The sequence below is a fragment of the Thermobia domestica genome, chromosome 18, assembly GCF_964235325.1.
Source record: "Thermobia domestica chromosome 18, izTheDome1.hap1.1, whole genome shotgun sequence".
Taxonomy (NCBI): Eukaryota; Metazoa; Arthropoda; class Insecta; order Zygentoma; family Lepismatidae; genus Thermobia; species Thermobia domestica.
In genome coordinates, this window is record NC_137471.1 from 12350077 (window position 1) to 12369006 (window position 18930).

An 18930-nucleotide genomic window follows, 5' to 3' on the forward strand; every position below is an offset into this window, starting at 1 on the left:
AGTCTATCTTTATGCACCAACAAATCAGGTACATGTCCATGGACATGCTTTTTTTTAAAAAATTCCAGCTTAACGTCCCACGATTAGGATCTTTAGGCTAAGAGGGACGGATGATTAAAGCAAGTGAATGATGGTGAAAGAATTGGTGGAATGAGAAAGTGGGAGAAAAAGGGAGTATCCCGAGATTACCTACGGAAACGATGTTGTCCAATATAAACTTACTTTGCTAGGGATCCCACGCATCGGATATAAGCACCCTACCACTGAGCCACCATGCCCCAGACATGCTCCAAAAGGAATGGCCTTAATATTTTTGCTTGGACCCATCCTGATATGTTGTTTCCATACAACCGACTGTGTCACACTCACTCCATTTATGGGTCTTCACTAGAGCGAAATTAAACTACCGCTAATTTTAGAGTTTTTATCTTCAAAACAAATAAAAAATATTCAAAAAGCAGGAACGTAGTGAACTAGACAATACGATTTTGCATGTGAAACCTGTAGCACAATTCACCTATTTGCTTTTGGTATGCCGCTATTTACAGAACCCGCAAAAAATGCTAGATCTATCTACAGTTGCAAATCGAAAGCAGATAGATGAGTTGTGATAACGGTATCACATGCAAAATCCTATTTTCTAGTTCACTACGTTTCTGCTTTTTGAATATTTTTATTTGTCTTGAAGATATTACAGAAAAAACTCTAAAATTAGCGGTAGTTTAATTTCGTGGCGATGGTGGGTCATGTAATCACCTGTTATCAGTGAAACACGATCTATAACGATAAATAGGAACGAATATTAGATACTTCTAGAGGGGAAAAAATTAAATCTTTCGGTTTTACGTCCCACGGTTATGCCGACTAATCTAAAGGAGACGGTGATGATGAAAAATGAATGCAATAGTGGAATGAAGAAAGTGGTAGGAAACGGGAGACTTCGGAGAAAACCCATTCACAAGATTTTGTTCACAAAGTCCACTTCGCTGGGAACGAACCAGGAACACCACACACCAGAGGTGAACGTTCTACCACTGAGCTACCACGGTCCCGTACTTCTAGAGAATATGACATATCTATCTATCTATCCAAAATCAACATAAGATTAGAAACCTTGAACAAAAGACGGTAAATACTAAAATGACAAAAGCAATGGGGAATGAAGAAAGAAATGAAAGGAGGACTGTATTAACAATAAAAGTTAAAAAGGAGGAAATAAAACATGTAATTAGGTGAGTAAGGGAAGCTGGATAGTACTACTGAAAACTACTGGAAACGAAAAATAAAAGAAAGAATATAAACTGTACATTTTTCGTCCTTTGATTATGCCCTGAGGCTCGGAGACGGCGATGATGAGATGGATGATAATTCTGGAATGACGAAAATGGGAGGAAACTAGAGAACCCCGAAAACCCCACGCATACGGTGGTTGTCCATCATAAAATCTACTTGGTGCGAGCTCGGACTGAACCAGAGACCCAATATTGATCACGCGACGAAACACGCAAAAATCCAAGTAATAGGTTTTATTATCTAACACCTTATTTAGTTGCTATTTTATAATTTTAGTTATCGACCTCAAGTGACTAAGGCAAAAGTAACATGGGAAATAACAATTAGGTGCATAGATGCTCATCCTCAAGAATTAATTATTCATTTTCACTTTCATAATCATTCCTTAATATCTACGTAGTAAATAAAAATTGTAGTCTATAAAAATATAAACTATAATTACCGGTTTGAACTCTGTCTCCAGAAGTGGATTAACATCTTCAAAGAGAGGTGGACGGAATGGTTTTCTGCGAAGTGGATTCGGGAGCATAATGAGCTCGCCATCATCTCCAAACCATTTTCTGGAAAAAAAAAAAGTTTGAAAACATTTAAATTTACACTAAATGTACAGACACCACCACCGACACACATCAATTTTGGCGATATTAGAAAAATTGCACTAAATATACAGTCCGCAGCAAAAAACCTGCAACATGAGCATGTAAGTTATTGCGAAACGACAAAGTCTTTTGCTCCAAAATAAGCGTGCAGGGGAGGACGTCGAAGTTTTTCCTGGCGTGATTCGTGCCACTTAGCGTTATGTTGATTACCTGAGCTGCTAGGCGTAGTTTCACAATAAACTTACATGCTCATGTTGCAGGTTTCTTTGCTGCAGACTGTACAAACCTCCACATACACACCAAATTTGGTGACATCAGAAATGTAAGTCTAGAGATATTCCATTTTAGACGTGTCTCCGATTCGCATCCTCTCTTATAATTATAAAGAACCAACACTAATGCCTTAGTAAAAAATGCCCACGCTTGGATAAATTGCTAATTACGCTTTTTATCCTATATATACTAATCATTAGAACTGCTAGTAGAAGATATCAAAAACATCTCAAAGAATCAGTGCAGAAAAAAAATATAAAGTGATGTAAGAAGATAATAAAGGTTTTGAAACTTCAATTTAAATTAAATAAAAATCCCAAGAAAAATTAGGAAGATGCTACAGAAGAAGAAAATTATATCAAACGATAACTATACAGCTTGGAACACAGTTAAACATAAATAAGTAAATATATCGTAATTTGGCCCAGCTCTTTTGATTACCTACCATCCACACATATAATTTTCTTCTTCTGTAGCATCTTTTTCTTCCCAATTTTTCTTCGGATTTTTACTTAATTTAAATTGAAGCTTCAACACCTTTCAGTACGGTACTCCTCAAGATTCATTATTTCTAAAGATAATTATCTTCTTACAAAGTACTTTTTTTTTTTAAATCTGTACTGATTCTTTGAGATGTTTTTGATATCTTCTACGAGCAGTTTTAATGATTACTAATATCTCTTTCATAGCAATAAATTTCTGAATACTTTCGTGGGATCTGATTGCATTTTCCCTTAACTCCTCTGATTCTCGGTATATTTTAAAGCATTTTCCTGAGCTTCAAGGTCAGTGTGAAGCCGCGTTATTCTATTGTTACCACGAAATTGTCACACTTGTAAGCAGTGTTCGAAGTGGAAAAAAGCAGAGGTGACATGTTTTATTACGATTTTGACTCGCCATACCAGCTATCTAAATGCTGAAATACAGTGAGAGCATGTTGCCTAAAAGATTGCATTTCTATTTACATAACGACTGAAAACCATTGCAGAGCTCCTTTTTAATTATGGATGGAAGGGAGCATGGATAAACTTTAATCATCCGCCTACAACTTTCTGAAAATTTTTAAAAAATAATCCCTTATGTCGTATTATAGAGAAATATTCGAAAATACTCAAAAACCAAGTTTTTTTATATTAACAATTTCCTGCGGGTAAACTCCCGGACCCCCTATTTGACTGAGAGGTATTCCAAACCCCCAGAAGATCCGTCCCCCACAGCAAACAGCCCCTAAATCCACCTATGCTCAAAACACGACATTTATATGTATTAAGGCAAGAAAACACGTACACATATAATAATAATTAAAAAAATACAATATGGCACATCAAAATATAAACTAATGAACAACTTTGAAGACACCTCACTTTAAAAACAAAAGGTAGGGAAAAATAACAAAAATATTGGTGTTGTCAACTTAGAAATTATTTATACATTAGAAGTAAAATCTTTTTACGTGGAAAGCAATTCGTCAATTACTGTGTATAAAAACGGATTTATTAAAGCATCCACTCTCCAGTGACGGTACGTCTTGATCACTGAAAAAACATAGGCGGTATGCCTTCATCACTGAAAAAGCAGAGGGGGTATGGCATACCACCGCATACAGTCTCAATTCGACCACTGCTTGTAAGTAGTTTTTTTTTTAAATTATATTTTATTTAAAGAAAAAGTACAATTTACACGAACTTCGATTTATTCTAACCTTCGCTATTCATCAGAGTTTACCGTCCTTTTCTAGCATCAAAATTGGGAATTTAGACTGAGATACTTCAACTTTTAAATTATTCATTGTAACTTTGGAAATTTCGAGATTGCCAATAAAACTCCAACTGACCAAAGCAGTATATATACACACACTTTCAGGCCCATATTTATATATTGTGCGCCCCTGTACTCTAAATAATTTGCCGCCCCCCTTCCGCTCAAACTTATGTCTCAAACGAGGAAACAACCCGTGATTTTGCAAATACAGAGGGTGTTTCCGATCTATGGTGACGATTTCAAACTGCATTTAGCTTAACGGAAACCATGTCGTCACCATTGAGAGTGCTCTATTTGGAGGTCCTCCATCTGGACAACTGCCCGACAGCGAAGTTTCCACTGTAGGAAACTGGCACGCAATGTAGTAATGTCAAGCCGCAACCACTTCTCCTGACAGGCTTTCATAGCCCTTCAACGGTACGGGGTCTCCTGTAAAACAAGGCTCGTTTCAGGAGGCCGAAGGCGCAAAAGTACATCGATAACGCATCAGGGAACTTCACTGGAATGTCTGTGAATGGAATGGCACGAATTACAGTTTCTTCTGCCATTTGTTGGAGCAAGAGGCGGGTTGAGCGAGATGTGTGACCTGATGCCGTATCTTGATGCACCCACACACGATTATTTTCCCTCCCGTAGAGATTGGAAATGTCATGGCGATAAACGGGTGTCAGGACGTTACCCTGATAATATTCCAAATTCACCTTTGTATTTTTGGCTACACGATGTATGGCCAGCTTGCCCTGATACGAGTATCCAGCAGTGATCATGAAGCCTGTGCCAAAACTTTTCTTGCATTCAGTGGACCATCTTTGTAAGTCCCTCGCACCTGTCGATCGATAAAAAATTGCACGTGGCTTGTAACAGTCATCCAGATAAACATATGCCTCGTCCAGTGTTACAACAAACTTCCATTTTTCACAGGCCTAGTACCGCTTATACAGATTTCGACAATTGGTGCGACTTTCCTGGATGTGTTTTGGCAAGAGCTTATGAACACACCCCTTCCGTCGCTTTACCAACGTCAGATCGCGGTGAATCATGGTGTCCACTGTCTTCAGTTATGTCTGTAGCCGGTTTGCAATACTCCTCTGTGTGGGTGGCTTTTCCCTGGTGACCAGAGCCCCGACTTCCCGAATTTTAGCTCGTGTGCGGCTAGTGGCAGGCCAAGGTTGGTCTGTTTCTGCCACACAGGAATCATCCCACGCCTCACCTTACCTGCTCCTTTCAACGCATGTGATATACCACTTTTGGACACAGTGAATCCACGCTTCTTGCACAGTTTGATAATGGTTCATAACTGTAATTCACGTCGGAAAGGGCAGTATGTAGCTTTCCCAATAAGCACTTATTTTGGGCGGCATTTGTCCTAATATGCGCTTACCACACCTGTCACACAGAATCAATGGTTCAAGGAACTCACACGACTGGCAGCCTTCTTCTCTTCTCGCCTTGTAGTGCTGCACGAGGTGTGTAATTTCGTCACCATAGATCGGAAACAACCTCTATATATCAGCTCTTGTTGAGTAGCAGTTGAGATATTACAAGTTACAACGTAATTTTAAATGCTCTAATTCTCTCAACGATGATTATGATGTGCTGTTCTGTCCGAAGGTAGGTGTTTGATCCGGGCTCTGAACAAGGTAAACCTATGGTAGTCTCCCATTGCCTTTTGTGGGATGATTATGACGTACTAAGAACGGGACCTACATCTTAACTTGGGATCCGAACCACTTATGTCTCCACCGCGAATCAAACCCGGAACCCCTTCATTATAAGGCAACGAGCTTAACCACTCATCCATTGAGAAAAAAAAAATAATTGTTTACATTATTCAAATAATTGTCAGTAAAGGTTTAACAGCACCTATAATAATAATAATACAATAAGCTGTGTGTCTGTCTGTAGCGCTTTTCAACTAGAGAACTATAATAGATAGAAACATGAACTTTTAATGTATTTTAAAGCTCTCAGAGAAATGATCCAAATGACCCGTTCCAGGTCCCTAGGTCACACCTGAGCTGAGATATGCGAGTGCAAAGTCCCCATAAGAATAACATGGGGGCATTTTAAAAATAATCAAAAACGACTGATATTAGAGTTGAATTCATAGTTTTTAGGGTCGCTGAGATGAATAGTGACAGTTTTAATATAATTCAAGTTCATATTCCACTCCCCAGCGAGAGGGCGATTGAAAACGACAGATATGAATGTTGAATTCAATATTATGCAGGTTACTGAATTTAACAGTATCAGTTTTCATGATGATCAAGTTCATCCTCATCCCTTGAAATTGGGGTGGAAGAGGATGCCTTTTTAACCCTTAACTGGTATGGTGGTTTCGTGTCGCATAACTAATGTGGTATGGGTCACAAAGACCTAGATATTTTTATTAATTTTCTATAATTTCAGAATAACAAACGAGACCCATATACATTTTTTCATTCTTTATAATCTGTACTAAACATTGAAAAAAATATTATTTTACAAAATATTTTTAAATATTTTTTACAACAAGAAATATGTGCGATCTGACCCATACCATACCAGTTAAGATTACTATTATGAAAATTTTTGAGGAAACATGCAATGTTTTATACATGGAACTGCCTGTAAAAGCATGTCAGATTTTGACAGACATTATACAGGCGCCTGTTTCGGCGAAAACACATGTAAAGAAAATATTACAGGCACATTGCTTTCAGGTGATACGCATGTCGAAAAAGTATTAAATTTCTGTTGGAAATTTAGCACGGAAACACGCGTTGTACAGAGCCTGTACATTAAAATGAGAACATGCAACGTACAAGTAAATGGAGAGAATATGTGCATGTAAAGTACCTAGAATGAATTGTTGATAACATTCCCAATACAGTTAGAATGAAAAGTACCAGGAAGATGCCTGTTTATCAACATATAATATACATGTGTGACATTCGCATTACATGTAAATATCAAGTATTAGCGTATAGCATGGAAAACGCATGATGTAGAATATGTTATTTTACATTTATCATTTTCGTGTACATGTGAAGAGTGTAACTCCCCTACGTGCAGTGTAAAGGCAATGTACAGGTGAACGGGAACATGCAATAATCATGATTACCAATAAATGTATTAAACAGATACGTGTGGTAAACAAGGTGGATTGGAGCTAAACATTCACGTTATAGGCATAGGAGACATGCACTATTCAGGTACAAGTCTTCAGTTCGACATTCGGTATGCAAGGTCCTGACACATGTATAATGCATGGGATTACAACTGAATACATTGCCTGTATTATCTCCGTGTACATGCGAAGTGTGAACCACCTATATGCAATGTACAGGCAATGTGCAGGTAAACAGAAAATGCAATCATCATGATTGCCAATAAATGGGTTAAACTGGTGTATGCCATGAACAAGGTTGATTGGAGTGAATCATTAATGTTGCAGGTGTAGGAAACATGTAATATTCTGGCACCAAGTCTCCAGTTTCTCATACATATATGCAAAGTCCTGACACATGTATAGTACTTAATGCGATGTACTTTACATATATATTCTGCTAACACGCCCACTAATTCCCTAACACCTATATTTCACATATATTTAACATGTCAATTACATTCTTATCAAATGAAAAGCAGCTGTCGTCAGATCCTCATGAGGTAACGTAAATGTCAACTACATGGAATATGCCGGTTACGTACATGTCTTCCCATTCTCTACATGTTGTTTACACGCATTTTTCACGTTGCAAGGTTGCAACCCTATCAACATGAAAACTACCTGTTTCCATAAAATGAACATGCAATGATCGTGAAAAAAATCGATACCTGTCTCATGCGTTTAAAAGTGTTCCATTTTCAGGCGCATGTACAGGCGCCTGTAAAAATATGCCTGTTTATGCATGTTTCACAGACGCCTGTAAACCACCTGTATTTTCTGTCTGGGTAAATATAATCAGATAGGCTAGCTAATTAGTAACTATTGTAATTAGAGAAAATTAAACTCATTAACATAGTTTCTCGCATTTGCACGAAACTCTGCGGGTTGCTAGTTTTAAATATTACTTTATTGCGAATAATATATTAAAAAATCCAAAATTTTGCCGCCCCCTAAATTCTGCCGACCTGTGCTCGAGCACAGAATAGCGCTTACCTAAATACGGGCCTGTATACTCTTAAAAATATATATACTGCTTTAGTCAGGTGGAGTTTTAATAGCAATCTAGAATGCGAATGAAACATGTTAAATTAGTAAGGGAATCTAACCTGCTGAAGAAACGCGTTTGCACCGCTCTCCTACTCACAAGCCAGTAAAACTTCAATAATTAATTACGATAACTAAATACACTAATTAAAAAAATTGATGATGGTGACGCGACATAAGACTACAAATCAAACATTAGTTGTTTTTTAATTATAGCCAGTTCTGGCGAGTATACTAACTTGTCACCAGAAGCAAGAAGCCGTCTTTCAACTCTGCTTTTGTTTCTCTGAGGTACCGGAAGTTTCGTACCCACATAAAGTCCTTCTTCTTCAAGATACCTTGGTTCACATCCTGGACTGAGTTTTTCTTCCAATGGAACTAGAAAAAAAGTATATACCAACAATAAGAAAAAACATACACAAAACAATACGTGTAGTTACATATTCGTCGTTATCGACACATTTTTGTGATTAATTTTCCCTTTTGGTACTTATACATGTGAATCTACAATAATTTAGAAACGTCATTGAGCGTTTCACGCATAGTAAACCACGGTCATAAACTCAGTGTCAATATTTGAAAGTTGAGACTTACACAGGGTGTTTCAAAACAACACCGACGACGTTTGAGAGGTGATTCCTGACATCAAGATAAGACAAAAAGTATAGACCAACCTGGGTGCACAAATGCTTCCTTTCGGAGTTAAAGGCTGCCGAAAACATGAAAAAATAAACTTTAAAGGTCCATAAACTCCAAAACTATAAGATCTACTTTCGGTCGGGTCAACACTTTACTTAGGAACTAGTATGTGTCCTGTCCAAATATCAATGTTTCAGAATCCCAAGGTACTCACACAACGATATTTATAGAGGGAGTTTGGCTACGAGCATATAATTTGAAGTACACACCAACTAAATCTATAAAAAATGTTGCGGAAGTACCGCAGGATTATGAAACTTGGATATTTTGATAGGGCACATACTAGTTCTTAGATGAAGTCTTAACCCGACTACGGTAAGTCCCATAGTTTTGGAGCTATGGGCCTTTAAAGTTCATTTTTTCATGTTTTCGGAAGACTATAACTCCGAAAGGAAGCTTTTGTGCACCCAGGTTGGTCTATACTTTTTGTTTTATTTTGATGTCAAGAATCACCTCCCAAACGTTGTCGGTGTTGTTTTGAAACGCACTGTATTTCAAGATGACATTATGGTGCAGTGAGAGTTTTTGTTTGTTTGTTTGTTTTGTTTTGTTTTGTTTTAACAGTGATTTCATCCACAGGTATCTTACTACTCAGTTTAATTGATAATCATTACACAAACAAGTTTCATTGAAGAACTGCAGAAAATCTCAGTTTTCTAATATTTTGGAATTGTTTATTTTGACAAGTTTCCAAGTAATGGCGTTTCTCTCTTACAGGATAGTTCTTCGATGAGAGGATCTAGAAAGGCTTTATCATTCTAGGAGTTCGAGGATATAATGATGAAAATATCAGAAACTATTGAAATTATTTAAAGATGATCTACTTTTTCTGTGGATGCAAGGATACAACTAGTTCTATTTACAAATATGTATCATTTAGCATCCACTAGCAAACAAAAAACATATTAGCTTTTCTAATACTTTACCAATTTCCATAAGATAAAAAGCACTTTGTTCCTTACAATAAAGACAAAAAGCATTTTGTTTCTTACAATAGTTGAATTGTTACGAATTACTTAAATTCCACATAAGTACCACCATTATTCATTAGTTCTCGTACATGGTTTCGGATGTTTGCGACAGACTTCTGCAGATAGTCCAGCATTTTCAACAAACAACCCCTCGGATTCTCTCCTCTGTAATAATAACATTTGTGCCGGTTAGCAAACACTGAACATGAAAACATGGCTTCATCTGACTATAAGACATTACCGAAAAGATCGGACCAATCATCATCTCTTCATACTCTGACAATCACTCTTCCGGTGATAATTCCTGGCGGTAATGTGGTTTCCAGGGACGAAAATTCAACTTTTCCTTCAGAAGAGTTCGGATTGTGTATGCTTTCGCATGCCTGTCTTTGTGAATTCTGAGGACTTCGAGTGAATATTTCCTGAACCACCTGCACATTTTCCTCCGTCCTGGATGCTGAAGGGCGTCTTCTAATATCTGCTACTAAATCTGTGTCCATTAGCTTTGAATGGCAATTCCTTATGGTCTTTGCATCCACCGAGGCACGAGATCTTTTCAAACATTGCCATCATCTCTGTACTTGTACAACAGGCTACCTTACTTCGTACCAGGATGTCAACGGAGTCCACTCACGCAATGTTAGACATTGCGCCATGTCCGCCCGTGATATCTGTAATGACATAAATGGGACATCATGTAACAATTGAGGCGTTTGATGTAATAAGGGCGTAGGCGAGTTTACGCCGTTTTGCCATGCTTGTTTAGCCTCCTGGTAACATTTCAATATCGGAATAAAATGCTGCATATTACATTGTTTTATGTAAGAAAGAAAAATAAAAAACACTTCTTAAATTGTCAACATAGTTTTTCTACAACTGCATGTTTCAGACTTACGCCCTTATTGCATCAAAATCCTCAATTTTTTCCATTGTAAGGAACCAAATGCTTTTTTTCTTTTTTTTTTTCATGAAAATTGGTTAAATATGAAAAAGTTATAAACTATTTTTAATAGGGACTTAATTTCCACCCACCCTGTACTGGATCTCATGGTCACTTGCTGTTCCCAGAAGAACATTGTACGTTACCCTTGCTATGTTATTATATACAACACGGTGTCTACTAAAATTCCAAAATGAAATTTCGTGACTTTTTCGTGACCTTTTCTTAACCAAATCATAAAATTCCATAACACTCTCAAGAGCGAATTTGGGTGCGAATTAGGCCGAATTTTCATCCATGCGATAGAAGCGTGGTTTGCTTACGATTTGATAGCGTCTAAAGTCGACCACAGACATTTCTGGTGGTGAATTTTCAAGTTTTATAGAACAAAATTTTCCAATCTGTATTTACATTTGTAAGACTTAAAAAAAAAAAAAAAAAAAAAAAAAAAAAAAAAAAAAATCTTAACCCAAAAGCTAAATTTCATGACTTCTTGACTTTCATGACCGTTTTCTGATTTCGTGATATTCGTGACCAATAGACACACTGTCTTCTCAATTCGCTTCGCAGTCCCAATCACTCGCGAAGAAGATTTTTTTTTCTTTTTTTTCTTTTTCTTTTTTTTTTTTAGTTTTACGTCCCACGGATATGCCGGCTAGGCTAAAGGAGACAGTGATAATGAGAAATGAATAACATGGTGGAATGAAGAAAGTGAGAGGAAACGGGAGAACCACGAGGAAACCCACGCACACGGTGTTTGTCCACCACAAAGTGCACTTGGCGGGGACTGGGATCGAACCCGGGACCCCCTAGCACCAGAAGTGAACGCTCTACCACTGAGCCAGCGCGGCCCCACTCGCGAAGAAGAGTGTCCAAATGTGAAATACTTCAAATATAGGACGAAAAATTGACTGAGAAACATTAGTGGGTGAGTAACCAGTTATAGTTCTTACTAGTGGCGTACACAAAGGGAGGGGATCTGATTTTAACCACCACCCCCTTTCAAGAAGAAATTATGTAAAAATAAACATTTACCATACTAACATAAAAACAAAAAATAGCAATATGACTTTTGGTGCTAAGCACACACCCCTCTTCCCTGATTAATTTCTATGTGAGCTACTGTATGTTACTATTCACCTGGTACCATGGATGGATAAAAATATAATTCCTGCTCTCGCTGTATTCTTTCCTGAAAGCTTTGGTACGTAGGTCCTTCAACGGTGGTGAGCTCCCATTCATCTTTCACACCCAAATATTCAGCCGTGAGAAGAGGGACTTTATCTTCTGATTCCTCTTCCTCTACGTCCTCCTCTTCATGCCCCTCTTCTCTATGCTCCTCAACCTCCTCTTCTTCTCTACGTTCCTCAGCCTCCTCCTCTTCCAATTGTTCAAGTTCTTTCACTTTCGTTTCAAGCTCTTCGCCTTCATCAGCTTCACCTATGTTAGATATAGAAAATAACTCACATTAGGATCACATTTAACATGAACTATCACCTTCCGTAGCCCTTTGCTTGTCAAAATTAACTTCTGAAATATGCAATTTTAATATTTGTAAATCAAATTTAATTTAACTGACATTAGAATGTATATAGTTATAATGGAAATACAAAACAATGCAAGGGAAACTGCACTAGACTTAAAGAAAAAATGAGGAAAATAAACAATTAAATTCTCTGTTCATTAAAGAAAAATGGAGAATAATATTTTATATAAATCAACGGGCTAACCAACAAAGATGGCGCAAATATTCTTAGTCTAGGCATCGGGACTTAAAAATTGACTTCTAAGGGCAAATCATGTAACAATTTGGCATCCGATATTTTTCGAATATATACCCATCACTGATCATAAAAATGCCGCATACCAAAAGACAAACACCTCACGTGAGGGAGGGGAGGGGGAAAGCCGAAATTTTAGCCGTTTCTATTATTCACTATATCTCCGTAAACATTAGAGCTAGAACAATTAAACTTTTTTCATTATGTTTGTCATATTGTCTTCTACAATTTAATTCTAGTGCATTTTTGAGCTAAATATAATGGTTTTCTTATTATTTTCATTTTTACTCAGTATTGGTTGCGCGTTACGTCAGTTTTTTAGCCACAGATTCTTTACAAGATGGAATTCTGAAAAATGTTTTCTCTAAAAGTTTTTCGTCATTTTATGCTCTTTCAAAAATATATGCTTATATTAGTGTAGGACTAATAGCGCCTGAGTTACAAGCGACTTTACTCTCTTGTGTGCGAAACTGATCACGGTGCGGCCCAAGAGTTACCCTTCCCACAAACAATAGATATTAGCAACTGATAATGATTAATATGTATATAATCTTGTCTGCCTGCAAGTATATAATCCTGATGATTAAGTCTGTCTATAATCTAATTAAAAATATCAATTTTTAATATCAATTGAGGGGCTTTTTGGAAAATAACCCTTGTCAAAACACAACATTTCTCTGAAGAATGAAAAGAGAGCTTTCTCTAGCACACACTATGAGAAACTCTGCAAATCTGTTTCTTTATACGTGTCTCTGATACTTCTAAAATATGAACAAACACACAACTTTCTATTCATTTTTCTGAAAAAAAAAAATCTTGTTTCGATAAGGGTTGTTTTTGCTACAAGTCCTTTGATTTATGTACTACAATGGTACTGAACGAAATAGAGCAGGAACCAATTTCAAAATTGCCTTCAAGAGAGAATCATGAACAATTTGCCATCCACTTTTTTATATATTACCACCTTTCTCTCTTAATACTTATTGTAACGGTAAGAAGAAAAAAACATAAAATAGCACATGTCTAATATATTTTATAAATGATCAGTTTTTAAACTGTTAAATCTTATTTGCAGAAGAAGCACTTGCCTATTATTAAGATGGTGTACAGTTGCTATAATGCAATAAATCTATAATAACAAACGTACTAGAAGGAAACCATATGTTTAAGAAATCTCCACACAAGAGAACAAATTATTTGATTTCTAGAATTAATTCTCAATGATGTTATACCACTATTATATCTCGAAAAAGATAAAGAAATTTGTGATATCTTTAAGGTTGGTTTAAAGGGCCAAGTTTTGCAGATAGATGGCACTACAGTCTTCGTCTCTCTCGCATGTATTTTTTATCTTTCACGAAAATTCACGATTTCTCTTACAAATTTCAACTTACAGACTTCAAATTTTTAGAAAAGGAACTTCATAATCTATCGAAGGCAATAACCCGTGCCGATTTTTTATTTAGAATTTTCCTCAGTATTGAAATGGCTTGATCGTTTTAATGGATATCTAAATCTTTAACAATGAAACTGTTTCAACAATGAAGAAAATTCTAAATAAAATATCGGCACGGATTGTTTCCTTTAATAGGTTATAAAGTTCCTTCTCTAAAGATTTGAAGTCTTTAGGTTGAAATTTATAAAAGAAATTGTAAATTTTCTTGAAAGGTAAAAAATACATGGGAGAAATAGGAAGACTGTAGTGACATCTATCGGCAAAACTTGTCCCTTTTCGCTCGGACAACTACACATCGGAGTGCACAAGAAACCGCGAATTTACACACACAAGTTTCTGACAGCTACACAGGGTAATCTTTAAACACGCCTTGGGAATATCTACGAGTGTTTTCAAAACTGGCTCCAGAATTTGGTCCTCTAAGAACCATCCGGAGTCTTCTGGCCTTGGTAGATTGATCCCACACTTATCAGCGTTTCCCAATTTGCTGTTTGGTAATGGGATCTCTTTATATGTTATTTCAGAGAGCATCACTAGTTGGAGATAATCTCTCTAGGCTGCATTTTCCTAAAAGTAGGAGCCTAGCTTCATCACAAATCTTCGTATTAACCTTGAGGAGCTTTGTGAAAAACAGTTCTGCAGATTCAATAGCGTTTACTGATGAAGGAATCTGTCCTAGGGAAAATAAAAGGTCACAGGAGAGGGAAAGAACAGCACTTTTGTTAAGTTGATGCCTAGACTATCTATATCCTTAATAAAATGTATTTACACTGACTTTTTTTTCATCAATTTCAGATTATTCATAATACTTTTCAATTAGGTAGATCAAGCTTTTGTCTAGTGCTCGAATAGGACTATTCTAATATAATACAGGTATATCAAAAAGGATTTTACAGCTTTGAAAACTTATTGATTTATTTAGTTAGTTTACAGTAGTGGTGGGCACAAAAACCGGTTTTCCGGTTTTCGTTTTTAAGAAAAACCGGTTCGGTTTTCACCGAAACCGGTTATCGGCTTTCTCCAAAACCGGTTCGGTATTTTACCGGATTCGGTTTCGGTTTTCTTGAAAACTGGTTCCGATTTTTTTCCAAAATTTGTTCTATTGCTGACCACAATAGTGTTTCGTTGTTCTCCGGAAACCAAATCAGTTACCACATAAATAGTTTTATGTGTTTTTCAAAAGTGTTCACCGAACCGGTTTTGGAGAAAACCGAAACCGGTTTCGGTGAAAAACTGAACCGGTTTTCAAGAAAACCGAAATGTTGGTTTTTCGAGTTTCAGTTTTTAAGAAACCGGTTCCTGGTTTTTTATTTAAAAACCGGTTTTGCCCTTCCCTATTTTACAGACATGTACAGACGTGTCATTTTGTAGCAAAATACATCAAGTGTTTTACCTTATACCTAAAGAGATTTAATGTGGCTTCCACTGGTGATGCGGTATAATACACATCCCATCTAAAGTCTCACTTGCTCTACAACGTCTTCAGACGTACGGGGACGACCTGACGATTTGTTGTGTCTTACCTAGGGTGACCAAACATACTGATTTTCACAGTAGTGTACTGTTTTTCAAACAGCTGTCCTGCGTGTTGTGAAGACTCCTAGAAAATCGAGAAATGTCCTTTTTTAAAATGTCCTGCGAAATGTTATGAGTTATCTTATTTCCAATATTTTAATGTTTCATTCTTCATTCACAACATTTTGAATCACAGGCATTCTTTTCCTGAACGATGAACCGTTGTGCTTTTTAACATTCCTTACAAGATTGGGGAGAAGAACAATCAACAAACAATTGTTTTGCAATACATTGTTTTTACTGAGAAGGGATTGTTGAGATATCGGTGATGAGGTAGGAAAGGTTTCTTTTTCAACTTACGACAGTGGTGCTAACGAGGTTAAGTAGAAGTTTCCTCGTGCAAATCTAAATTTTCCCTCATTTCTTAAAATAATCCCACGCTCCGAAAATCGATTTAAAAAAGTGTTTAGCGCTACACGAAGTTTCACTGTACGTTCATAAAAATAAACCGCTTTGTCATTCATCAAAGGATTTGAAGTTGTGTTGATGCCGCTGTGGCTTAGTGGTAGAGCGTTCACCTCTGGTGTTTGGGGTCCCGGGTTCGATTCCCGACCCCTGCTACGTGAACTTTGTGGTGGACAAACACCGTGTGGGTAGATTTCCTCGGGATTCTCTCACTTTCTTCATTACACCATTTCATTCATTACTCATCATCACCGCCTTCTTTAGCCTAACCGGCATAAGCGTGGGACGTAAAACTCAAAGATTTCATTTCATTTTTTGAAGTTGTGTTGAATTCCTGGAATACTTTTGTTCAGTACGTTTCTTTATAATAAAAACGAATGATTAACTTAAGGATAATGTTAAATGAAATAAGAACATGCGTATTGGCGACGCAGTAAACTATTATAACACTGTTATATACTATTATGTTTGTGTCCTACTTTTCGCTTGTCAGAATCTGGTCACCCTAGTCTTACTGAATATCCAGTTTTAATAAACCACTTATGCCAGCGATGAATAGTAGGCGTATTGAGAGGATCTTTACCATACTTTGTACGAACTGTACGTTGTACAGTTGTCGGAAACTTGGGTTCTTCAATACATACAGCTAGCACGCTCGGAACTAGTATAGGCAGCCATCTTTGCTGCAACTGCCGCTAGCGCTTACGGTGGTTTGTTTCTGAACTACGTGAGTCAAAACTAGGGATGGGCAAAACCGGTTTTTATAACTGGAAACCGGTTTCTAGAAAAGGATATAGTATACGTAAGACAGGAGCAGTTGCAGAAGGAGCTGGACGCTCATACTTTTAGGGATTATTCATTGAGTATCTAAGAACTTAAAAAGGGGGTAACAAACCCACTTTCATTTACTTCGCCAGTGATACGAAAATAAAAAAGAACGTACCTGTTTGTTGTTCTTCTCCCTTTATTTACATGAGGCGTTTAGTGATGTGCAAATGTTTGATTCGTGATGTGCAAATGTTTGAGAGATGTATGCAGTAGTAGCAGGTGTAGCGTGATTGCTTTGGTGGTTTTTGTGGAAAGAACGGAAGGTGGGGTTTATTCCGTACAGGTTTGCGTCATTGTGTAGAAGTTTTCGTGAAGGGAATGCAACGCGAAGTTTGCTTTTTCATGTTTACTTTGTTTTTGGTAATTTACATCGAAGTATAATGCTTAGAATTGTATAAATTGAGTAAAATTCCTCGTTGATCGTAATACATCTTGGAACTCTAGGTGTGTTTTTCGTGCATTCCTAGTTTTGGATCTGCTCACATTGACGGTAGGTGCTCTTCCGGTACAAGAAGTGAGAAGACTGTGGAGGGAAAAAGGTATGTAATTTTTGTGTTTTAACAATCGTTGTTTTGGTTGCATCATCTATAAAAAATAAGTAGAAAATTTAAAAAAATATTGAGGTGCGCTTTTTGGACGTGTTATGTATGTAATAGGGATGCGGTTTTTGGGAATAAAAGAAAATTTCGGAGGACATGTGGCCTCCTTTCTTTTGAAGAAAAAGTATCCCCTAGAAACGCGGTTTCATAACTTTCTCTTGGAAGTAGCTCGAATATATCCTCCTAGTATTTGATTGTGATTCGATATGATGCTTTCTGCTCCTTATGTCTTTTTACTTTCTTTCCTCACATTTGCCCTTGACTTTATATGTGCATGTGTAGTGCCCTTGTACTTTATCTATGAGCGTGTGTGTGTGTGTGGGGGGGATTTAACGCATATCGCATGTCTTGCGCTCCTTTTGCTCCTTATTGTCTTTTTACTTTTATTCCTCACATTTGCCCTTGTACTTTCTATGTGCATGTGTAGTGCCCTTGTACTTTATATATGACTGTGTGTGGGGGGGGGGATTTAACGCATATCGCATGTCTTGTGCTGCAGGATACTTCTTACTCTTGCATTACGTAGGGAAATGGTATTTCATGTGGAAGTGGTAATAGAACTCAGAAGAAACGCAGATCAGGGTGTATTCACACTTTATATTGGAGTGTGAATACAAGATGATCTGGGTTTCCTATGTGTTCTGTTACCACTTGCACATGAAATAACATAATTTCCCTACGTAATGCAAGAGTAAGAAGTATCCTGGAGCACCGGAAACAAGGGCGGTCTCATGTATACTATTACCCTAGAAAAAAACGACATTTCGGTTTTCTCCAAAACCGATTCGGTTTTTCACTGAAACCGGTTTCGGTGAAAAAGCTTGGAAAACAAAACTATTTCTGTAGAAACGGATTCGGTTTCCGGAGAACGAAAAACTATAATTGTTAGAAATGGAACAAATTTTGGAAAATACATCACGTTTTGACTAGTGGTGAGCACAAAAACCGGTTTTTCGGCTTAAGCCCCCTCCCGGAATTTTATTTACTATATTAAACTAGATGACATATCTTGCAAAATTTTCACATTTCCAGGAATAAAGTTAGCAAAGCTTCCCTCCCCCCCTTCCTCGAAACAAAGCGTAAATACGTCACTGCGTATGACCTTCAGTTCCAACTCCCATATGCAGTGTTATACAAGCAAGCATTTAACAATTATGTCAGTTAATGTATATGTATATTATTGTTATAGTTCCATTTCTTTTCGGATAACCGGTGGGCACGTGAACGTGTGACCTATATTAAAATCCGCGTCTGCTATCAGTTAATTACGTAACCTTTTATTTTTCTCAGTAAGTATTAGAAGTAAATGTCTGTCAATATTTACATTAGAGAAAGCTGAAATTATACTAAAATAGTAAATACTTACAACAACTGGATTACACTTTTGGGTTGAATTGTTTACAAGTGGACTGTAGTTTTGCCCGTTTACTATGTCCGATTGTAAGATTTACCACCTGCTTGCTTCTACGGGAAAACACAATAATCTTAAGTCGCCACACCTCACCACACAAACGCGGAGTGCACTTGTCTCATGAGCATTAGGTACTTAAAATTA

General features: G+C 37.1%; 1 protein-coding gene across 1 annotated transcript in view; it reads right to left on the bottom strand.

The window, feature by feature from the left end:
• LOC145675624 (coiled-coil and C2 domain-containing protein 2A-like) overlaps positions 1-18930 on the bottom strand; it is a 302517-nt gene that overhangs the window by 85012 nt on the left and 198575 nt on the right. The window contains exons 8-10 of the mRNA XM_081746169.1: positions 11872-12171; positions 8361-8499; positions 1736-1853 (exon numbers count right to left, since the gene is read on the bottom strand). Coding sequence (XP_081602295.1) covers positions 1736-1853; positions 8361-8499; positions 11872-12171 — 557 coding nt within the window. The remainder of the gene's footprint in view (positions 1-1735; positions 1854-8360; positions 8500-11871; positions 12172-18930) is intronic.